Below are 24,887 nucleotides of genomic sequence, written 5' to 3'. Positions count from 1 at the left end.
TAATTACATCTAAAAAAAATCATGTAGAAAGGATATTAAAAAAAGAGGTAAGTTAAGAAACAAAACTGCAGTACTCCGTATGTCATTGCCTTTCCTCCACGTTTCTTTAAAGAAATAATTGAAGAACGCACCTGACTCTGTCGGACCAGTGAGTCCCTCTGAAACAACGCTTCCACAACTGTCTTCTCGCTGCCGTTGACAGCCTGGGACAGAAACAGTTAAAGGAGGGGAGAGAGGAGGGTGCGCAAGACTTCAGAAGGGTCAGCTACAAATAGGTCATTTACCTCCACTCCACAGGGCTTTCCTTTCGTTCTCAGACCTGGAGCTCACTGTGGAGATCTGACTGCTTCTGTCTCCCAAGTGCTGTATTAAAGGCATGAATCACCATGCCTGACTTTATATGTAATATATATATATGTATATATCTTTTATTTTATTTATTTATTTAGGTTTTTCAAGACAGGGTTTCTCAGGGTAGCCCTGCTATCTTAGAATCTGATCTGTAGACCAGGCTGGCTTTCAACTCAGGGATCTGCATTCCTCTGACTCCTGAGGGTTGCACCACCACCTTCTGGCTCCCTAAGTTATTTATAAAAAAAAAAATTTAAACTATACACTGTTTACTTTTTACCTGAAAATTTAGTTATACTTGAAATCTTAAAGTTCTGTCTCTGACTGGGACATGGTATTTCAGAGAAGCATGCACAGACATGCACACACAGAGAGAAGAAAGGTTGCTGGTCACTCTGCAGCACGCTATGATCTCAGCAGCCAGGAGGCGGAAGCAGGAGGCTAGTCGAGAATTCAAGGCTATCCAAGCTTACAAAACAGCTCCCCTCCTCAAAATATGAAGAGCTGACTGTAGTCACGTCTCCATACCAGAAAACGAGTATTTCAGAACTTTCAAGTATTTTCATTTAGAGCAGCTGAAGTTAACAGGCAATAAAACCTAAGCGCTACCCAAGGCTGTGGAAACCGACGTGGGGACTCCCTGCGGTCCAGATACGCAGGAGCTGTGGCAGAAGGATCAGGGTACAAAGCCTACGCTGCACAGTAAAGCCTGACTGAAAGAAAGTCAGAGGCTGGAGCGGTGCCTCGGCAGTTAAGAGAACCTGCTGCTCTTGCCGAGGACTGGGGTTCAATTCCCAGCCTCCACATGGGGCTCACAACCTAACCCCAGTTCCAGGGGAATCCAACACCCTCTTCTGACCTCACCAGGCACCAGACACACAGGTGGGACACAGATATATGGTAGGCAAATCCATAAAATAAAAATAAATCTCAAAATAATTTTTTTTAAACTTTCCCATTTTTAATATTTATTTATTATGTATACAATATTCTGTCTGTATGCCTGAAGGCCAGAAGAGGGCGCCAGACCTCTTTACAGATGGTTGTGAGCCACCATGTGGTTGCTGGGAATCGAACTCAGGACCTTTGGAAGAGCAGGCAATGCTCTTAACCACTGAGCCATCTCTCCAGCCCCCTCAAAATAATTTTTTTTTTTTTGTTTTTTTTTTGTTTTTGTTTTTCGAGACAGGGTTTCTCTGTGGTTTTGGAACCTGTCCTGGAACTAGCTCTTGTAGACCAGGCTGGTCTCGAACTCACAGAGATCCACCTGCCTCTGCCTCCCGAGTGCTGGGATTAAAGGCGTGCGCCACCACCGCCCGGCTCAAAATAATTTTTTAATTGAAAGAAAATGATGACACCAATGCAATAGGTTAGTTGGTTAAACTATATGCCTGATAAATAACAACACTTGCTTTAAAATTTAGAATACAGGGTCTGGAGAGATGGCTCAGCAGTTCCTACATGGTGGCTCATCACTGTCCATAACGCCAGTTTCAGGGAATCCCCAGGCACATGTAGTGCATAGATAAGTATACAGGCAAAAATGCATAAAATTATAAAATAATTGAAAGTATTTGTAGCCTGGGCTACAATAACTATACTTTATCTCAAAAGTAAAAACAAAAACAGAGGCTGGGGCTGTAGCTCTGGGGTAGGTAGAGGGACAGCAGCAGCAGATCTGATCCCTAAACATACCAAACCCAAAACCATATCCAGTCCCCTACCTAGTCCCCATTCAAACTATTAGCAGACAAAACTTCCCTCTCCCCAGTGACTGAGAACTCACATATTAAAATGAGATATTTTCCTCTAGAAGTAAAATATCTCAAACAGTTATGATACATTTATATCTTTATATACAAATAAAAATAAGAGGTTAAGGGACAGAAAAAAATAGCCCCATATAAAATTATTAGAAGTATCATACACATTTATTATTAACAAATTTTCAAAAGCAAACAAGAAAACTGTGGGCTGGGATGCGATGCAGCGCCGTGGGGAGGGCGCTTGCTGAGCATGTGTAAGGCCTGGGGCTGCTGGGGCTGCTGGGGCTGCAGGGGCTGCAGGGGCTGCAGGGGCTGCAGGGGCTGCAGGGGCTGCAGGGGCTGCTGGGGCTGCAGGGGCTGCAGGGGCTGCTGGGGCTGCAGGGCCCCCTGTGATCCCAACAGTTCTGAGCTGAAGACCAAGATCGGTTCAAGGTCCCCCACAGACAGTACTATGCCAGCTTATACTTCGGAGACTGTCTCAAAAATGCTCACTAATAAAGAAGTAACTAAATTTAAACAATAAAGGCTATGTGGTGTGGTGGTGCACACCTAAAATCCCAACAACAGGATGGTGACTTTGAGGCCATCTAGACCTTGTCTCAAAAAAGCAAAACAAAAAAACAAACCAAATTATACATGAGTAGCTTGATTATAATTATGCACATACGACGACACAAACCAAGTTATGACGTTAAAGAAGTAAAGGGATAAAAAAGAACTTCTACCTTTACCCACAAATATTAATATTTGATTACTTTGAGTGTCTTTTACATACTTTTAAATTTTTTAAAATGGGAAATGCAAAACGAGGGTTGAAAATCCAATCATCTAACTGTAAGCACCCCTAATGGAAAAAAATTAATGGGAAACTTACAGCAACTGCAAACATATTTTCCTCTTCTAATGAAGACTGTATTCTGTCTCTGGGGAAAATGACACAAAATGAAAAAGCTTTATTTTACACATCTGTATGAAATTGCGTTTTAAGCTGTTCCACACTCTACTAGGCAGAAACAAATAAGCTGCCAAATAACTTAATCACCACATTTAATTTACTAGATGTAGCAGTAGACATATGATTAACCTAATCGTGACAAAACTGTAGCTACTACTGTAGCCTTTAATGGCACCTGCTAAGGCCATATGGCAAAATTAATCATGGTTTTCTTTCAATATTTCATAATATAACCAAAGCCACAAGTCTCTCCCTGCTTTCTGCGTTGGTCCCACGTGCCTCAAACTTTCGATCCTTCTGCCTTGGCCTCCTGAGGCTACAGGAGTATATTACTTTGTATGGCCGAAGACTGATTTATTCTATAGCTACCAGCTTTATGTCCTGGTAGGCCCCCTTTTCATTAATGACTCTCGACACCTAAAGTACTAGAAATGATAAATCTCAAGATTAGCAAACCTATCAAAACATATCTCTCACTAAATTTAATTTAATTTGTCTAATTGGCTTGTCACCTTGTGCTCATTTCACTTAGGAGCTCTACACAACTTTACCTATACAAAGAGGCAAGCAGCCTCCAAGTGACCATCTCTTGTTGAAGAAGCCAGAGCATACTGGCTGTCTTTGAAAACTTCTGCAGTCCAGGGGTTGCTCGGCTCACTATTTTACTCAGTATATTCACCTAAATTGAAAACACAGATGTAAAGAGACTGTTACTAGTATCTTTGTGTTTAAGTACAGAGTGCTAACAAGAATGCTGTGCAGTATATAGACATACAACCCTCTCGCCTCCTTCCTGACTAGTTAGTACAGTTACTAGTTACTACAGAGTGCTAACAAGAATGCCGTGCAGTATATAGAGATACAACCCCCTCGCCTCCTTCCTGACTAGTTAGTACAGTTACTAGTTACTACAGAGTGCTAACAAGAATGCCGTGCAGTATATAGACATACAACCCTCTCGCCTCCTTCCTGACTAGTTAGTACAGTTACTAGTTACTACAGAGTACTAACAGGAATGCCGTGCAGTATATAGACATACAACCCTCTCGCCTCCTTCCTGACTAGTTAGTATAGTTACTAGTTACTACAGAGTGCTAACAAGAATGCCGTGCAGTATATAGAGATACAACCCCCTCGCCTCCTTCCTGACTAGTTAGTATAGTTACTAGTTACTACAGAGTACTAACAGGAATGCCGTGCAGTATATAGACATACAATCCCCTCGCCTCCTTCCTGACAAGGTTTCTCTCTAACAGCCCAGGCTGTCCTAGAACTTACTTTTGTAAATTTTAGATTCAACAACAGTAACCACAAGTATATATTTTTTTCTCTATATATATCTACCCAGGATAAGTTAAATTTATACTTTATAAAATCATATAAACCAGTAAAAATTACTATCTTAAAATTATGTCTGAAAAATTTAGGACATGTAACAAACCAAGAAACAATTTTCTTAATGATTGGTACCAAAACGTGTTATTTCTAAACAAAACTTCCAAAGTTCCTCCTTTCTTTAATTGGTGACTGGAACCCATCCTGGAACTGAGGCAGAAGAGAATTAATGGAAACTATACAAATATTTCCCTGGAAAGACACAAAGCTGTTTGAGGAAGGTGAAGGCCTGGAAGCAAGGAACCCTGTGTAAAGTGGCGAGTGATCCATGCAGGCGCACTGCGAAACAGGGCATCCTCACTAGGAAACAGAGTCACACTGACTTAGCCGCCCTTAGGAAAAGCATCATCTGTAGACTGTTCATTTATTGAACCCTCAACTGAGGGCTCATTGAGACAGGTGCTCTATTTGGAAACAGTGTCTGATGCCAAGCCTACCGGCCTGACCCACACAGTAGAAGAACCGACTCCCACAAGTCGTCCTTTGACCTCCACACGCTCCCTTTCATAAAATAAAAGATATTCTGGCTACCAGTGTTCTGATGTTGGAGTGCAGGTGTGTGGGCTGTACGTTTCCATGTCTGTGCAGGTGGAGGTATGCGTGTGGAGGTCGAGTCCATTTAGAGTGTCTCTAACATTCTCACTTTATTCACTGAGGCAGGGTCTCAGTATGTAACCCTGACTGGCCTTGAGCTCAGAGATCAGCTTGCTGCTACCTCCCAAGTGCTGGAATTAACGGCGTGTGTCACCAGACCCAGTTTTCCACCATAATTTTTGAGAAGACTGTGTCTTCCTGAACCTAGAGCTCACTGCCCAGCTAGGCTGGCCAGGCAGACAGCAATGCAGCTGCCTTTTCCCTGGCATCCTCTTCACACCACACCTCGGCCGTGTGCTGAGCTCAGGGCCTCACACTGGCACGACAAGCACTTTAGTGGCTGGGCTGTTTCCCATGCCAACATTCCGCTTTTCTGAAGTTTTTTCTTGTTTATAAAACAGAACAAAAGCTAGGGAACCCAATACTGCTCCCACATTGCAGGACCACCTCATTATCAGGTCTTGCAATGAGGGGGTGCATTATTACCATCAGTCAATCTCTCAGCCCAAAGCTCACAGTTTACATTAGGACTCACATATGGTGGCATCCACGGGCTTTGAGAAATGTCTAATGAGATGCATCCACTGTTACAGTACCACAGAGAACAGCTTCTCTCCTTCCTGCCTCGCTAAGCCCTTGGCAGCCACCAATCCTGACACGATCTTACTGTGCCTTTCCAGACTATCACACAGTTCGAATCATGTCATACAGCTTTTTAGACAGGCTTCTTTCACTTAACAGACTGTATTTAAGGTTTCTGTGTCTCTATGACTCGAGAACTCATCTCTCCACAGAATGAAATTCCATTTTCTGGATGTTTGATTCTGAACTCAGACCTCCGTGATTACAGTCAACCTTAACTAACTGAGCTGGCTCTCCAGCCTCAGACTTTTCTTTTTAAGAAGCTGATTTCTCTTTTCCTCCAAATAAATCTTGTATGGACCTGGAATACGTAAAAAGCAGAGGTCCTCTGACCGGTTTCCCTGCACCCGAGAAGCACAGAACAGGAATTAGCAGGATAACATACAAGCACTGAACCATGGAATGGAAATAGTTACCTGACTACCACAGATATTTTCATACTCTTCTACAAGATCAAACACTGTGGTTGAAGAGTGCTTCAGGAAAGACTGCAGGAAATCAGAGAACATACTCATGGATGCTAAAGTAACGAGACAAAAAGGAACAAAGAGTGAGTGACATATTTTAAGGAATCCTACTGGTTTCAAACCATAAAAACAGCTATAAGTCTTTTCCCTCCCTCCAGCACAACTGTATTTTTAAGAACTAGTGACTCGGGACTGTAGAGATGGCTCAGTGGTCAGCAGTACTTGCTGTCCTTACAGAGGACCCAGGTTTGGTTTCCAGAAGCCACACCACACAAACGCTCACAATTATCTGTAACTGCAGTTCCAGGGATCTAACACCCTCTTCTGAACTCCAAGGACACCAGGCACTCATGTGGTGCACATACATACACATAGGCAAAACATTCACACAAATACAATTTAAAAAAAAAATTACAAGTCTTTAGCTGGGCACTGGTGGTACACACCTTTAATCCCAGCATTCAGGAGGCAGAGGCAGGTGGATCTCTGAGTTCAAGACCAGCCTGGTCTACAAAGGGAGTTCCAGGACAGCCAGAGTTACACAGAGATAACTCTGTCTCAAAAACAAAACAAACAACAAAAACTTTACAAAGTTTTTTTAACTTTTTTTTTTAAGTGCATACATTCCCATTTGATGTGGGATTTCCCTCTGTATGCTGTGATTACCATTAATGAATAAAAAAAGCTGCTTTGAACCTATAGCAAGGCAGAACTTAGGTAGGCACGGAAAGCTAGGCTGACTGCTGGGAGAAAGAAGGGCGGAGTCAGAGAGAAGCCATGGAGCCCTGGAAGCAGCAAGACAGAGCTGGTAAGCCACAGTCATGTGGCAATATACAGATTAATAGTAATGGGTTAAATTAATATGTAAGAGGCTAGAACAATGATTGAATTAATACAGTTTCTGTGTGATTATTTCAGGGATCTGGATGGCCAGGAAAGGAACAGGGTGGCCAAGCAGCTTGCTGCTATACCCATTGAGGTGCTGCCTCCACCAACACCCATCCACAGAACTCTTCTTTTCACAACCCAGATTTCCCCTGGCAACCATCACTCTTCTTAGTCTCTGTAGTGTAACCACTTTAAGTACCTCATGAAAGTGGAGCATACTATAATTCCCCAAGGCAGCATCTCCTGGAGCCCAGCTGGCCCCACACATGTAGGAATCCTCCTGCTTCTATCTCTCAAGTGCTGGACTATAGGAATGTTTAGATTTCTCCATTTTTACTAGCAGTTGTTATTTCCTGAGTTGTTTGGTTCTCTCTCTCTCTCTCTCTCTCTCTCTCTCTCTCTCTCTCTCTCTCTCACACACACACACACACACACACACACACCACCACCACACCACACCACACCACACCACACTTTTTGAGAGAGGCTCACTAGGGAGCTTTGGCTGGCCTGGAACTTTCTATGTAGATCAGTTACTGTGTAGCCTTAAACTCAGACCCATCTCTGCTTCTGTCTGCTGAGTGCGCAGATTAAACACGCCGGCCACCACACCCAGCACCAATTTATTATATTTTTGTTAATGGTGTTTAAGTTTCATGTAACCCAAGCTGTCACAATTCTGCTACATAGTCAAGGTTGGCCTTAAACTCTTATTTTTGCTTGTCCCTCCTAATGTTGGGTCACACAGGGGATTTGACACTAGATCTTCATTGCACTGAAGACCTGTTGTTGAACAGCTAGAAAAGCTGTTTTGTGTGTGGGATTCCGAAGTTTCACTCCGTAGCTCATGATAACTTTGAACTCACAGCGATCCTCCTGTCTCAGCATGAAGAGTGCTGGGATTTATAGGTGTGAGCCATACCCAGCTAGGAGTTCTATATATATTTTGAACATTAACTCCTTATCAAACGTACATTTTCATCAACTGCCTTTTTACTCCACTCTTATACTGATGTACAAATTTAAATTAATTATATAACCCAGCTTATATACTTTTAATTTTCTTATATCTTCTTAAAGAACCCAAAGTCTGTCCTAGAATTTCCCGTATTTTCAATTATTACCAAAAGGGAGGGGGTGTCAAATTTCAGAATATCTGAATATATTTTAAGTGTCTAACAACAAAGCAGCTGAGAGTGAGGTGAGGACCACATAGCATGCTCTAATGGGGGAAAGGCAGACAATCAGCTATTACCTGCATGATATTTAAAGTCGGTCTTTAAATGGAACTGCTGTATCCATAAATGGAAACTATTTCTGAGTCACTCAACACATACATTACTTGGAAATCGGACGCCTTTAATCCCAGTACTCGGGAGGCAGAGGCAGGCGGATCTCTGTGAGTTCGAGACCAGTCTGGTCTACAAGAGCTAGTTCCAGGACAGGCTCCAAAGCCACAGAGAAACCTTGTCTCGAAAAAAAAAAATACTACACGGATGCTGTGGCTACCAATGGATGCTCTGGAATCAAACTGCTTCGCTCCCGCCTGGCATCACCACTGCCTGGCCAAATGCTGTCAAGCAAGTCATCTCTTCGGGTAGCAGCTTCCTTTCTTCTAAAATGGGAATAATTACCTTAACAATTTAATGGCCATGACAGGAGTCAGTGTTTATCATCTGTGCTAGTTACGATGAAGGTAAAGATGAAAACACCACATATTCATGCTTAGTATAGACTCTACAAGCAAAAACATTCCCATGGGGAAGAGGAATAACCAGCCCAAACTAGCAAGTTATAATACCACCTGAAAACCAAGATCATTGCCTCAGATTCAAACATATCAACAATGCTAGCTTTAAATCTAAACAAAAAATAAAAAGGAGTTCTCCAAGTGACAAACAATAAAGATGAGAACTGACTAGCAATCTACTGGTCTGCTATTTGTATTAAAATGGCAAGATTCAAAATGAGTACTAAGACAAGGCTCTCCATCTTCTCACAAATGGGGCTGGAGAGATGGTTCAGCAGTTAAGAAAGCAAAGCTGGCTGCTCTTCTATAGGGCCCGATTCAAGCCCCAGCTTCCACACAGCTGCTCATAACCACCTGTATACTCCAGTCCCAGGAAATAAAATGCTCTTTTCTGACCTCCACAGGTACTCCACAGGTACACAACTGGTGCACAGACATACATGTAGGCAAAACATCCAAGCACATTAAAAAAAAGACACCTGTGACTAATTACCTTAACAAAACTATACAATAGGAGGAGGACCAAGAAAGATGAGGGAGGAAAGGGGTGACCTGCGAGCCAAGGAAAGAAGCAGGCCTTAAAAGATCTAACCTTGCAATGCCTTCATTGTAGACTTCTTAGTGTCTAGAATTTTGCAAGACCGTACCAGCTACATAGACTATGCTAATCTCAAACCCACAGAGATTCACCTGCGTTTGCCTGGATCATAGGCCTATAGCACTATGCCCAGCTAAATAAATAAATAAATACCAAAAACCAAACCAACAGCAGCAACAAAAAAAAAAAAAAAAAAAAAAACATTTTGATGATGTTCAAAAATAGTTTTTCTTGATCTCAGTGAAGTAATAAGCTACTTAAATCTCAAAGCCGTTTACCAGCCTCTCCAGGGTCGTCTTCACGTAACATAACGGCACTTAGGTTTACGTCCTCGGTTACACTGTGGGGCTCCAAATTTGTGTAGAACCCTGAACGCTGGGATGAGAATGCTGCTGCCCAGTTACTGTCATCCAGATTAGTTACCTGAAAAATTAAACAAATAAAGGAATAAGGAATAAGCCTACTATCAATAAGCAAATAATAATGAATATAGTCCCCTCCCACCTTATATATTTTTAACTTCAAAAGACTATAACCTTATTAAAGAAGCTCCAAGTTTTCTTTATTTTCTATTTTACGTGTTTGGATGTTTTGCCTGCATGCATGTCTATACACCATTTTCATCTGAGCCATCTCCCCATACCAATATCTGAGGATAATTCTTTTAGCTTTTAAAAAATGTTTGTTTAACAACAGGATTTTTTGGGGGGTGGGGGTGGGGTTAGGGGGTGAGACGGTTTTTCTGTAGCTTTGGAGCCTGTCCTGGAACTAGCTCTTGTAGACTAGGCTGGCCTTGAATTCACAAAGATCTGCCTGCCTAGTGCTAGAATTGAAGGTGTGCACCACCGCTGCCTGGCCACAACAACAGGTCTGAGGTAGCTCAAGCCCACTTCCAAGCACTATTTGCTAAGGATGACCTTGAACTTCTGACCCTCTTGACTCTATCCCCAAAGCACTGGGATATCAGGCATACACCACCATTGAGACCCCGGCTCTGATTCCCAAAAGGGGGTGGGGTGGGAAAAAGATGAGTTTAACTTCTAACAAAGAAAAGTTAAAAGGCAAAAACTACCCTTCAGGAAATAACTAGTCCAGAAAACTTCCTATGTGCATAAAAATCTCCATGCCTGTTTAATAAACTACAATGCCAAAGACAGAACAATTTTGATTCTGTAATTAAATATGCATTATGAGTCCACTAATATAGCATAGTTTTTGTTTCCTTTTTCAACATAATGCATATTTCCCTAGCTGGTATATTCAATAACCAGGAGAAGCCACCACTCATTACAGTGTATATAACATGTCTTCTGCTGTTTCCATACCGCGCCAGAGTGATTCCTAGACACTGTCTCGTCCTTCCCTAAAGTGTTCTCTTCTGTCTTGAACAGAAAACCACAGCTTAGCTTCTCTTGTACTTTCACAACACAGACCACTCCGGTCACCACACGTGGAGAAGTGGATTTTCTTAAAAGTCAAGAACCAATTCAGAGGCAGACGCAGGTGGGGGTCCACTAATTCAGTTCAATTCGGGAACTGCCTACCGTCCGAGCCCACAGGCGGATCCTTCTTCTTCCTTATGATGTCTCTCATCTTGTAATAGTCACTTTCCTGTTTCGGGTTTTGTTTCGTTTCATTTTGAGATAGAGTTTCTCTGTGTAGACCTGCTGTCCTGGAACTCACTCTGCAGCTGTCTGTCTCCAGTGCTGGGATTACAGGCGTGACTGCCATCCCCTGGCTCGTCACTTCATTTTAAGATAGGGTCTTTCCCTAAATCTGCAGCTCACTGTTTTAGCCCAGTCTCTTCCCATGCACCCACACCCTAAAGCCTCCAGTTCTAGGGTTGCGGTGTTGGCACACACAGCTTTTACAATAGTGCTGGGGATCTGAACTCATGTCCTAAGCGTGTGAGGCAAGCAGGTATCATCCCACTGAGCCACCTCTTCAGGCTTCTTTGTAATTTAAAACAGCCAGGTGGTGGTGGCACACTCCTTTACTCCCAGCACTTGGGTGCAGAGGCAGGTGGGTCTCTGAGTTCAAAGCTAGCCTGGTCTACAAGAGCTAGTTCCAGGACAGGCTTCAAAGCTACAGAAAAACCGTCTCACCCCCTAACCCATCCCCCCCAACCCCCCCAAAGAAACCCTGTTGTTAAACAAACATTTTTGTGAGAGCTGTCTTAGAATAACAAAACCACCAACAAGACAGGGTTTGGCTTTAAACTGCCATCAACAGTTTTAGACACATTTCATCTGGTTAGCAAACAGCCGGGTTCAGGTATTTTACCTGTATCTAAATGTCACTGCTGTCATTTCCTATCCCAACGTTTGATTTTGTTCAAATGTAACCCAATTATGCCACTCCACACAACCTTTCCTGATGAATATAACTTCAACTTTCATTAAAAGGCTTTTAAGCCAAGTATTAAAGTACATTTATTTACACATACCATGGACAGATTTCCCAAGAACCCAGAAGACTGTGTGTGCCGGGGGGACCTCCCGTCTGTTCCAAGAATGCAGGAAATATCCGGGTGTTTTAGTAAGCTTCGACTTGGTGGAGTAACTACAAGGGAAAGGTCAGGATACCATCAACACAAAGTAAGGAAATGAGCAACAAAATATCCTTTTCAAGGGGCTCAGTCAGTAAAGTGCTGAGGGCCTGAGTGTGATCCTTAGCACCCAGGTAAGGTTGGGGAGAGGAAACAGGAAGACCCAGAGTTCCAGTCAGACAGTCTAGATAAATCAGAAAGCCCAGGTGGGGCGGCACACAGCTTTAATCCCAGCACTTGGGAGGCAGAGGCGGAGGCAGAGGCAGAGGCAGAGGCAGAGGCAGAGGCAGAGGCAGAGGCAGAGGCAGAGGCAGAGGCAGGTGGATCTCTTTGAGTTTGAGGCCAACCTGGTCTACATAGTGAGTCACAAGACAGTCAGAGCTATTACAGAGAAACCCTGTCTTGAAAAACCAAAAAAGAAAAAAAAAAAAGAAAAAAGTGGAAAATAAAAGCAATAAATCAAGCCAGGCAGTGGTACACGCCTTTAATCCCAGCACTTGGGAGGCAGAGGCAGGCGGTTCGAAGACAGCTTGGTCTACAAGAGCTTGCAAAACAAAAACAAAACAAAACAAAAACAAAAACAAAAAAAACAAAACAAAAAAAGGCTGGCCAGCTCCTGGGGAATAATACCCAAGGTTCAACCACAGGCACACATACTCCCCAGACAACACAGGAACATGCATATATACATGCGCCTATATTACATAAACACAAAACACTATACATAGAAATAAAAGGTATTGCCGGGCGGTGGTGGCGCACGCCTTTAATCCCAGCACTCGGGAGGCAGAGGCAGGCGGATCTCTGTGAGTTCGAGACCAGCCTGGTCTACAAGAGCTAGTTCCAGGACAGGCTCCAAAACCACAGAGAAACTTTGTCTCGAAAAACCCAAAAAAAAAAAAAAAAAAAAGAAATAAAAGGTATTTTCAATATGAATGTAACTGCACAGACTTAAAATTAGAAAAACCGAGGAGGTGCCAGTCAGCAGGTCCTTCCTCGTCTGACTTCAGAGAGCACAGCGAGGTATACAGTGTAGTGGGCCTGGACTTCAGAGCAAACCGCCTGATGTCTGAACTCTGTTTTCATTGCCTAGTAAAAGCACCCTCTCACACTGGCTTCTCCAGTCCACCTTCTAGCTTGGAAAAGCAGGTATAATATGTCATTACTATGTATTGATATAAAATACAGTCCTTGTGGCTGGGCAGCGGTGGCACATGCCTTTAATTCCAGCACTTGGGAGGCAGAGGCAGGTGGATCTCTGTGAGTTCAATCAAGACTAGCCTGGTCTACAAGAGCTAGTTCCAGGACAAGCTCCAACGCTGCAGAGAAACCCTGTCTTGAAACAACAACAACAACAAATACAGTCCTTGCTCACAAGAGTTCAGATAACTGTAATTATTATTTATGCTTCTTGATACTGTAGCTACATATCTTATTATGTAAATTATATAAATGTTAGCTGGTATTATGACTATTAAATAATTTAAAAGCAGAAACAAGAATCTTACAAGGCTGTCGAAATGAGCTTGGAGTTCGAGGAATCATTTGGCTTCTTGGTGTAGTGTTACCAAAATTTTCATCTTGGTTAGCCTGAACTTAGGAAGAATTAAGGAAAATTTTTTATGTGGAGGGAAAAAAAATCAGTAATGGTAACCAAAGATTTACTACACAAGATGCATGAATACCTTTCTTCAAGAACAAAGAATTTTATCACTACCACCCCTCCTGTGTACACAGCTATTAATTCCCTCTGCCATTAAATTCCCAGGTTGGAAGTAGATTAACATGTACTGACTATTAGTTGGCTACAATGACATACTAGTCGGAGAAACAGAAACCCGAATGCACTAAGTCCACTGAGAGCATAAAGCCATCAAGTAAAACACCCGTGAAGGGCTATCACCGATTTTACCACAGTTAAGTTTTAATGCATCAAACAAAATCCTGCAACACTGAGTCAAAGCATTCTGCAATTGGTATAATTCTTAAAATACAAAGGATACTTAAGACTCTTTTTTGAGCACTTTGCTTTCTGGCAGTCCGTGTCACTTCTGCCTCCCGGATCACAGGGGACGACATCTCCCCGAAGATACTCCTAAAATGGTATAATTAAGCTCTTAGACAGTATTTAGAGCAAAGGATCCTGAGTCAGTCAGGGGACAGGTCACTCCATTAGTCAAGCCTTAAATGTTTTGGCAGGAATACCCTATTTCTAAGTCTTGATCACTCTACCAAATCCCACTGAATGCTCAGCTATGAGCCCCCTCCTTCACTTTCTCGTACCACAATGGTCTGTTTCCTAGGCAGTTATTTCAGAACCTGAAATCTGTACTACAGCATCTGCTTCATGAAGGCAAATCTTTCGCCCCGTAGATCAAAGGGCTGCTTAACTGAAGAATTCTCTGCAAAGATTGCGCAGTCTCTAAAACAGTGCTGAGTTAGCTGCGTGACCACAGGTAGGTGTTAGGTCAGACTCTCACCTGCAATCTAAACTGAACTACATAGGAAGTTCCAGGCCAACCTGGATACAGAGTGAGACCACTGAGTTACATGCCCAGCCTGGTAACTTGGGTCCTTAATCTCTTCCAGGTTCACTGTTCTCTGACAAAAGGATGGCAGTGAGGTCCTCACAGGACTGCAATCAAGCCAAATAAAAAGTAAAAGACCAGGGTTACTGGGCAAAGCACTCCAAGGGGAACTTCCAGCACCCAGAGATGAAGGGGGCAGAAGAGAAATCACATAGCCTTTCTGAAGGAGGGGGCTTAAATACTCTGTAGGAGCCGGGGTGATGACGTGTGCTCCACAAGCTGGGTTTATTACCAATTAAAACTCTTTGGGCAGGAATTGGGGGCCTGGCATTCTCAGGGGAGTAGCTGCCGCTTGGCGGTTTTCCTCAGAGGACCGGGTTTGGAGAGGGAGGTGTGGCACGATCAAGCAGGGATGAGCTGGAGATTCCAGCAAAACAAAATGAACTATTTAAATCTTAAGGAACACACCAAAATAAACCTAGCACAATGTTTTCAGTATTAATAATTTTTACTCAAATGACCAGCTAACAAGTTACCTCTGACAGGTTTCCCTGATTCTCCTGTGCCAGGAGAATTTAACGTCCCCTTCGCTTATTTTCTCGCAGTACAATATAACACAGAGTCTTCACTCCCAGATGCCAAGGGGTTTGAATAACCCATCTTTGTCGCAGACAAGCATAACTATAGGGTGATCACATGAGAAAAATCAACTACTTGGTGCTGGCCCTTAAAAGTCTAGGCTGATCACAGTGACATCTACCTATGTAAAATCTATATGAGTTAATAACCACAATAAAATCGCTCTCAAAGTCTGTACTGAGATGTCAAGCATTGCTGACTACTGGCTGTGACCTCGGACTGCTCACTTCGCATTTCGAATGCTGTACGGCTGGGAGAGAGCGCCGCAGAGACCCCGGAGCCATGGGCGTGGAACGTGGGGGACCTGCACCTCTGCATCCGGATTCCCCCCACTCCTAGAGGCCTTTCGTCCAGGAGGAGGCAAATCCCCGGCCGGGAGAAGGAAGGAAAGAATGGCCATCCCTCGGCTCCTCCTCCGCTCCCCGCGGAGCTGGTTTCACCTACGTCGTCCCGCCAACAGGCGAGAGCCACAAGTTTTGGCCCAGGCGTCCCCACCAGGACTGACCTGTCCATGGCTGCGACCTCCTCCACCTAGAACGTTGCAAACTTGACTGCAACCCGGCCAGCACGTTTCAGCCTTCCCGCTCTCCGGAAGCAAACCCTTCGACCCGGAAGCATGCCCTGGATAAGCCAGCCCCTGCGAAAAGTACTGGGAAGGCAGAAACAGCGTTCCCACTTGGCGCCTGCGCGATTTCCGTCCACAGCCTCAGGCCCAGTGGGCGCAGGCGCAGAAGTGCCAGTGCGTGACTGCGTGGCTGGGCGGGAAGGGGCGGGGCTTGGCGCGTTGCCCCGAGAGGCATTGGTGGGCGTGGTCTGGGTGGGGCGTCCTGCTGGGAAGTCAGAAGCAGGTCACCTGGATTCTGGCGGAGTCTGGCGTTCCTTGGAGTTAGGCGAAGCTCCATAGGAGCGGGCCTATTTCGAGGGCTTGTGGTGTACTCTCAGTGAATGGATTTTGAAGCTGTTTCCTGTCATAGTTATTTATTTTTCCTTTACGGAACCAGCCGTCTTTTTAAAAATCGAAAAGCAATGCATAAGCTTACTCCTATAATACCAGCATTTGGGAGGCTGAGGCAGGAGGATCACCATGAGTTTGAAGCCAGGCTGGACTAAGAATAAAACCCTGACTTTAATAATAACAATTATAAAATAACAAAATTAACAATGGTAATAATAATAATTTTAAGGTATGAAGATCCCTGCTCCAGCATCTCAGAGTATTAGGTCTTAGGCCCTCCATATGTCTAGAAATGAGCTCAAGCTGAATCAGGATTTCTGGCGGTTAAATAAATGCCAACATCCCAGCCTGGCGGTCGTGGGCACACGCCTTTTATCCAAGTGCTCGGGAGGCAGAGGCAGGAGGATCTCTGTAAGTTCGAGGCCAGCCTGGTCTACAAAGTGAGTTCCAGGACGGCAGGACAGTAACACAGAAAACCTTGTCTTGGAAAACACGTGTCTCTCATAGAAAACTAGGGAAATACACACAAGCAGGGGAGTCCTGTTAATGAAAGAGTCCCACACTTTCTTTAGTCCTCTGTGACTATAATTCCAGGAGATATCCTGGTGGAAATCACCCAAAGTCAGGCATAGTAGGACACTCTGGAATTCCATCACTTAGGAGGGAGAGGCAGGAAAATTGCAATTTCTAGGCAAGGTTGTGAGTCCCTGTCTCAAAAATAAAATAAAATAAAATAAAATAAAAGCCTGCCATTAGAATGCAGTTAACTGACAGAATTAATTATTATTTATGCCAGCACGTCTGTGTGGGTTTTTTTATGTAGTGAAAACAAACAGTAGCGATACATTGTACACCGTTTCACAAGCTTTTCATTCAATTAACATGAACATCTTTCTATCTCGGAAGCACTCAGCTACATCTCTGGTGACTGGGCTGACTACATCGAGGATAACATTCCTCTCGTTTCCATTTCCATTTCTTCATGCCTAGGTGCACTCCGGTTTCACCCTATCCTGTGAGTGGAAACTGTTCTAGAAGAGGTCACTAAGAGGCTCTGCAGCTTTCTCTGCCTTCCTCCCTGCGGAGCCAACACCACCGTTGGCCAGTCTGCCTACTTCTGCGGTAAGAGACATGATTGTCTAGTGGCTTTTCCTGCTGCCCAGGCTACTCTTGGCTTGTTTCCTCTGCAGTCTGGGGAAATCTGCCTTTCCCTTAAATACTCCTTTCCAGACAAGCACCAAGCCTTCGCCAACTCTCTGCTATCTTTGCCTTTAACTGCCACAAGTCTCCAGTTAATGCCCTTGATTTTGTTTTCCAAACTAACACACACACAGCTGCCCAACTGGACATATTGCACATAGTCACCAGACAACGTAATGGCAAACCTACCTCTTCCATAGCTTCCATTTGGACAGATGGTCAGGTCCCGCTAGTCTGTAATGTAACTTCAGTGGGACCGCAAGTCCCTGAGGGCAGAGGTTCGAGACAGGGTTTCTCTGTGGCTTTGGAGCCTGTCCTGGAACTAGCTCTGTAGACCAGGCTGGTCTCGAACTCACAGAGATCCGCCTGCCTCTGCCTCCCGAGTGCTGGAATTAAAGGCGTGCGCCACCATCACCCGGCTGGTTTTCTCTCTTTTGTTACCAAATCTCGAAGAAGTGTTTCATTGCTGTTGTTTAGCCCCAGCTCATTACAGCGCTGTAGCTGAACTCAAGGGCTCTAGCAATGCCTCCCTGAGCATCAGTCGCCATCCAGGCTCCTCTGCATCTCAAGGTTAGCGTCAGACTGCTTGATTCTGGGTTTTTTGTTTTGTTTTGTTTTGTTTTGTTTTCTTTTTTGCCTGGTATCTCTGCCTCTGGTTTTAAATTCTTTCCAGTCTCAGTCTCATTTCCCCAAACATTCTATGGCCATTTGATACACTTTTGTCTTCTCCTTCCAAAGATAGACAGGATGAGCAGAAAGAGGACAACTTTGTGGAATCCGTTTGGGGGAATTAAACTCTGATCTTCAGGCTTACCTGACAAGTCCTTTACCCGTGGAACTATCTCACGCTACTATTATGAGTTGCAATGTAAATATCTGTGTTTTCTGATGGTTTTAGGCAACCCCTGTGAAATGGTTGTTTCACCTCTAAGGGGTCACAGCCCACATGTTGAGAAGCACTGATTTAAAGACGACCTGACTAGTACAGATTTGTATGTACAAACTGGTTTAAATGCTACACAGCATAAGCATGTATTGAAGCATCACTCAAGCTAGGTGTGATGGCTCATGTCTTTAATCCTAGCCCTTAGGAGAATGAGGCAGGTGGATTGCCACAAGTTCAAGACCAGCTTGAGTGGCGATGTGACTTACTAGCTCTCCTGGCATATAATGATTTCATATCTAAAAAACAGAGAAGAAATATACATGGTTCTCGATTAATATATATAACTTTAATGTTTTTACTTATAAGTAATTTAGGCCTGGCTTGGAGCACATACCTATAATTCCAGTTATCAGAAGGCTGAAGTAAAAGGAATATAAATTTTACACCAGCCTGAACTACAGCAGACCCCTCAAAAATAAATTTAAAATATAATGAAAACAAGAAAAAAAAAACCCAAAATAGCTGGCTATGGTGGCATATGCTCGTAATCCTCGTGATTAGGAGGATGAAGCAGGGGGATTGCAATAACCAAGGTCAACCTCAGCTACTCAGTGAGACTTTTTCTCAACTTTAAAAGATTTCATTATTTTTCTCTTTTACTTATTATTATAAGATTTATTTTTATATGTATAAGTGTCTCATTTGCATGTATGTATGTGAGAACTCTTAATATTTTACAGCTATTCACCTTTTTATTTTGTAGTTTATTACCCTAGATTTGACTTTGCAATATATTTTACTTAAGGTTTATATATTTTATGTAAATATTTTACCTCTAGGTTTCACTCTCAACCTCATAGACTTCCAAGATTTTTATTGACTAAATAAATTTGGAAAGTCATTTTTTATGAGATTTTTTTTTTCAAAAAGATTTATTTATTGTGTATACCGTATTCTGCGTACATGCATGCCTGCAGGCCAGAAGAGAGCACCAGATCTCATTACAGATGGTTGTGAGCCACCGTGTGGTTGCTGGGTATTGAACTCAGGACCTCTATAAAGCAGGCGTGCTCTTAACCTCTGAGCCATCTCTCCAGCCTCATGATAGATTTCCGTTTTGCATTTTTATTGTGTGTGTGGTGCACATTTGCCGCAGAGGACTCCTTGGTTCTCCCTACTCCAAGAGCGCAGGGCATCGAACTCAGGTCACGCAGCCTTTACTTGCCGTCTTGAATTTTCAGGTGGATTTTTGTGTTTGGTGCCAGTTTTGTTTCTTTGGTTTTTTTTTTTTTTTTTTTTTTGGTTTTTCGAGACAGGGTTTCTCTGTGGCTTTGGAGCCTGTCCTGGAACTAGCTCTGTAGACCAGGCTGGTCTCGAACTCACAGAGATCCGCCTGCCTCTGCCTCCCAAGTGCTGGGATTAAAGGCGTGCGCCACCACCGCCCGGCTTTTGGTGCCAGTCTTGTGTCATATTGTAACCAAATTTACTTCAGACTCTCTCTTCTCTGCTAATAACGTTTTTTTTTTCCCACTCATTTCAAGATCAGAGTTGAAACGCATTACATTAATATCAATTAATGTTTTTACCCCCCCGAAGCAGCACCAGGAGCTGCCCTCCATTGTTCCCTAACATCTGCAGCATCACAACTTCATCTTTACATTGTCTGCTATGGGGGTGGCACCCCGGCCTGGATACCAAATCCTAGGAGGCGGCCGTGGGCGTGTCGGCCGACTTCCCCTTCTTGCTGGTTTATTCCACAGGTGCAGAGTCAGCTCCTTTGGACAGCAGAATCTACAGCCTTCAGCCTTCCACCTGTCCTGAGGACCAGTGATTTCCCAGGAATCTCCAGAGGTGGAGGTGGTGGCACTGGAAACGTATTGACTTTCCAGGGCTGACATGCTTGGTATTACATCCGCTAGTTTTTTTTTTTTTTCCGAGACAGGGTTTCTCTGTGGTTTTGGAGCCTGTCCTGGAACTAGCTCTTGTAGACCAGGCTGGTCTCGAACTCACAGAGATCCGCCTGCCTCTGCCTCCCAAGTGCTGGGATTAAAGGCGTGCGCCACCACCGCCCGGCTACATCCGCTAGTTTTAATGCATCCTGAGACCAGTGCTTTCTTTTCCTTTAAACAAGGGCCTGGGGCAATCTGCACCTGTCATTAGCCACATCCTGTCTAAATGCCCAGGCTAGAATATCCTGTACTGCTTCAGAGCAAGGGGGAAATGCATGGTGGTGCCACTTCCTCTTCTGAGCAAGCACTCTAGTGGCTAACAGTATTAAAGATATCCATTTTATTTTTTTGAAGACTTATTTATGTATGAGTACTTTATCTTCACGCATACCTTTTGTTTTGAGACAGGGTTTCTCTGTGTAACATCCCTAGCTGTCCCGGAACTCACACTGTAGACCAGGCTGGCCTCGAACTCAAGAGATCTACCTGCCTCTGCCTCCCAAATGCTGGGATTAAAGGCCCATGCACACCTCTATGCTAGGAGATGGCATCAGATCCCAGTGTAGAGGACTGTAAGACACCATGCGGTTGCTGGGAATTGAACTCAGGTACTCTGGAAGAGCAACCAAAGCTCTTAACTGCTGAGCCATCTCTCTAGCCTGCCTAAATATTCGGCAAAGACGCAAAAAGCCTTTCTATATTAGCTGATAACGTCTGAATCCAACAATTGGGGGAAACATACCACTAACTGGAGGATTAAGGGTCATTCCAGAAGTGGCTATAAAAGCAGAAGCCCTACACCTAATGTTGAATGTACATGCCTCCCCATCAGTGGGTTGAATTAATCTGAACTCGTTCAAATATTCATGGTGTTAGGGATCAAACTCAAGGGCTCACACATGCTAGGAAAGTGTTTTATTAATAAACTATATAAAACCCACCAGATGAGATCATTTCATTTTTTTTCCCAGATAAAGGACAATTTTATTAGTTTAAGAGAAAAATATAGTGAGGGGTAGGTGAAAATCCTGGCACTTGCTAGCAGAGATGGAGGAAGTTATGCCTTTTAAGTCAGGCATAGAAAAGAGATTATTAAGAAAAGATACCCCCTCCTCCGCCCACCAACGCCTGAGGCAGGTGGGAGAGCTGCGTCTACCCCCCACCCCCACCCCTCAGCTGCAGGAGGACCTGTCCCTCGCCTGGGCAGCACTTTGTGAAAGCCGGAGAACTGGCCCCACCCTTTGCTCATTGCTGCAAGGGGGCTACTAGCCAGGATAGTGCAGGAGAGCTCACCCTGGTGGTGAGACAAGGGAGAGCTGGTGGCTGACCAACCCTGCAACTAAGCAGGTCCAGAAGCAGGTTTGAGTTGAGCCACCCCAACATCCATCTCGCGTATGATCCACTGGAGCACGTGAAGGGACCAGTCCTGCAGACCCAAAGCTGCAGGGTCTCCACAACACAGGGCACCATCAGGATAACCAAGGAGTCCCAGTGGGGGCCCAGCATCACAGTGTAGCAGAAACCGGAGGCCTCAAAACCAGACCAATGAGTCTTTGCAATGAACACTTGTACATATATGTATATATGTATAAAAGGATTTACTAAATGACACTGAGTCATGCTACAGCTTCCATGAGAAGAATGGTTTTTCTTTTTTTTTCCCTTTCTTCTTTTTTCTCTTAAATTTTATTTTGGGGGGAAGTTGCAAGAGCAGAGGGTGGATATGAAGGGATGGAGATACATAATGCAAAAGACACAGAAGAATGAGCGCTAAAAAATAAAAACAACAAAAAAACCTAAGAATCAAAGTGGGCTGTAAGCTGAGGAAAGAGCCCAAAGCTGAGATCATTTAATTCCTTCACTCCCTCCTTACCATGTCCCCCCCCGCCGAGGATTTACTGAAGATCAATCCTATAATCTTGGACAAAAGTTTTACCATGGAACCCCACCCATAACGCCCTTTCTCCTTTGAGACAGGTTTTGATGTAGTCAAGGCTGGTGTCCTGTCTCCCCCTTTCTGAACACTAAAATTTTAGGCACGTGTCACCATACCCGTATTATCTCATTTCTTAAAATAAACCTCTACACAGGCAGCAGGACAGGGTAGAATTAAAACCTTGCAAATAAACACCACTGTTTAGGCTCAGAAGCCCTTTTCTTCTGTGGATCAAATGTCTGCGGGGGTAGTGACTCACGGATGTTTTACCTCATCCTAGGCTTGCTCAGAACACCTGCAGAGCAGTTTAAATCCAGGACTGCCTGAGACAAACGCTCCTGACCTTTAGGGAGGTCTGCTGACAATGGCCACCAAAAGATATGGCACCCCAAATCTCAAACCTTTGATGTTACCTTCAACTAAAACATGGCACCTGCAGATGCAATTAAGGTTTGGCAAATCACCCCAGATTATCCAGACGGACTTTGAATGACATCACAAATATCTTTAAACGGCCAAGCATGGGCGCTCTCTCTGCTAGTGCCTCTAGCGAGTGTGCAATCCGGCTGAAGGCTGACTTGGGAACACGAGAGTGCACTTCTCTGGCGTTAGTCACATCTATTAGAACACCCCTACTGTTTAGGACACAAATATATCTTCTCCGGAGAATTAGGTATGGGATGGTTCACTAGGAAAACCCAGTTAACGATCTATCTCTAAAACATTTCTGACACTGGACCACAGTATCATTATTGGGAAGGCCCGTGGAAGAGGCCTGCAGTGCCACATCTATGCTAGTGGCTTGTACTGGCAAATGTGACACAGCTCAACTTGAATGCTTGCTAACAGTAGCCCTGGGGCACTCGGCTGGGCAGACACACAAAGGCCTGGTACAATAACCGTCCCATCATTTCCTTGGGTTAGCAGTCAGTTCCTCACAGGAGGTATATGAGCAGAAACAGTGTGACGTGTATGGAGAGAAATGACATTCACAATTGCCACCTCCTCTGCCCATCAATCCACCTGTGTAATCCAGTCCTTACCATCCCAAGTCTGTTTATACCAGGCTTTCACACTTAGCTCTCATGAAAATAAACTTCACCCACATTTACTAGTAGTAGTAAAGGCAACTGTTCAAATATCTATTCCAGTGGTTCTTAATCACAAACCTATCTCCAAAAATATTTAATTACGATTCATAACAGCAGCAAGTTAATTATGAAGTAGCAATGAAAATAATGTTATGGGTGGGGGTCCCCACAACATGAGGAACTGTATTAAAGCATTAGGAAGGTCGAGACCCAATTGGTTAAGGGTTACCAATTCTCCAGCCACTCTGTTTTCTTTGGGTTTCTCCTCCTACCAGAACAGTATTCCCAAGTTACTTCAGGGTTAAGTCGAACTCAACTCTGGGGCGACTGCTTTCTCTGCAGCATGCTCAAGATTCTGACTGGTCCTTCCCGAACTAATCCTGTCAGCAGACACCAGCTTTACCTCATCATTTCTTCCCCAGACCTACAGCACATTCTAGTTGACAAAACCACGAAAAGCCTCTTGTTCTTGTTCTATTTAAAGCCGCTGTAACCTTCTGTCTTCAGGATCACTCACACAGAAATCCTCAAGATGAGTGTGTAGTTTCCAGAGAAGTCAAACACTGAAGATGCTGCAGGGCCAAAGGCTGCAGACGGGCAATTACCTCACTCGTGAACAACAGTGAGGAAGACTAACCCAGGTCCACCACAGGTGCACCATAACATTATAACTGATTTTTAAAATAAACTTCTCCTAGAAACCACAAAGTTAAAGCACACTGACAGTTTGAGAGACAAACTGATAAACGATAATTTTTAAGGTAGTAGGAATATTAATTATAAAATCCATTCCCACTTGCCAGTCTTTGTACATGCTAGTCAAGCACACCGCAACTCACCTCCAGCCTTGGGGTTTGCATTCAGTGAAGACACAGTAAAGTAGCTAAAAAGAACACCTGTACCAATGACGTGTTTGTCATCCACATCTAAGAGGAGAAGATTTAAAGAAAGTAAAACTTAATTTCCCAATGGAATTTTTAATGTCAATTCACAGTAAACAGTCTATGTTTACATGTCTAATTGGGAAGAAACCCCTGAAAATAATGTAAACCCACACAGCTGCTTAGGGCCTAAAGGGAGAGCTCAGGAGGAGGTGCAGGGCTTCCAGGCAGCTGCGGTGGCTGACTGTAATTTAGTGCTCGCAGACGAGCTAGCTCGCCAGCCAGCAGGACCTGTGAGCTTTGGCTTGATAATGGAAGCTATGGAATGATTTTGGGGACATAAATCTTTGGCTTCCACACATACTGAGACACACCATGTGCTTCCACACACATGCAAAGATGCATTACATACCATGCACACACATGCAGAAAAACAAAACCCACAAGTTTTTAACATTCTTATAAAAGCATGAAAAAGTGTTTCCTAGAGCCCAGCTTTCCCAGCTGCTCTTGGGAACACGACCAGGGACGCTGTCCCTTGTTCGTTCTATCTTCCTATTATTCCATTCAACTACCAGGGAAGCCCATCTACATGTTATTTTCATACCTTGGGTGCAGCTTTTCTTTTGTGTAAGAGAAATGGTTCTTCATACAACCACAGCCTACTAGAATTAAGCAGCTGGATAAAACCAACCTACAGGGCTGGAGATGGCTCAGCGGTTAAGAGCATGGTTGCTCTTCCAGAGATCCTGAGTTGAATACCCAACAACCACCTGATGGCTCACAACCATCTGAAATGACATCTGGTACCCTCTTCTGGCCTGCAGGCACAACACTGTATACATAATAAATAAACAAATCTTAGGGC

General features: G+C 43.9%; 1 protein-coding gene across 1 annotated transcript in view; it reads right to left on the bottom strand.

Moving 5' to 3' along the window:
* Nup107 (nucleoporin 107) overlaps window positions 1–15,842 on the bottom strand; it is a 43,434-nt gene extending 27,592 nt beyond the window's left edge. The window contains exons 1-9 of the mRNA XM_075954712.1: window positions 15,627–15,842; window positions 13,958–14,049; window positions 13,463–13,549; window positions 11,853–11,968; window positions 9,685–9,829; window positions 6,120–6,223; window positions 3,624–3,751; window positions 2,992–3,040; window positions 132–203 (exon numbers count right to left, since the gene is read on the bottom strand). Of these exons, the coding sequence (XP_075810827.1) occupies window positions 132–203; window positions 2,992–3,040; window positions 3,624–3,751; window positions 6,120–6,223; window positions 9,685–9,829; window positions 11,853–11,968; window positions 13,463–13,549; window positions 13,958–14,049; window positions 15,627–15,634 (801 nt within the window). The 5' untranslated portion in view covers window positions 15,635–15,842. The remainder of the gene's footprint in view (window positions 1–131; window positions 204–2,991; window positions 3,041–3,623; window positions 3,752–6,119; window positions 6,224–9,684; window positions 9,830–11,852; window positions 11,969–13,462; window positions 13,550–13,957; window positions 14,050–15,626) is intronic.
* Between the last annotated feature and the right edge of the window lie 9,045 nt (window positions 15,843–24,887).

The sequence above is a fragment of the Microtus pennsylvanicus genome, chromosome 20, assembly GCF_037038515.1.
Source record: "Microtus pennsylvanicus isolate mMicPen1 chromosome 20, mMicPen1.hap1, whole genome shotgun sequence".
In the NCBI taxonomy this organism is placed as follows: Eukaryota; Metazoa; Chordata; class Mammalia; order Rodentia; family Cricetidae; genus Microtus; species Microtus pennsylvanicus.
The sequence above is the reverse complement of the archived record's forward strand: the minus strand, read 5'-3'. Positions and strand labels throughout refer to the sequence as shown.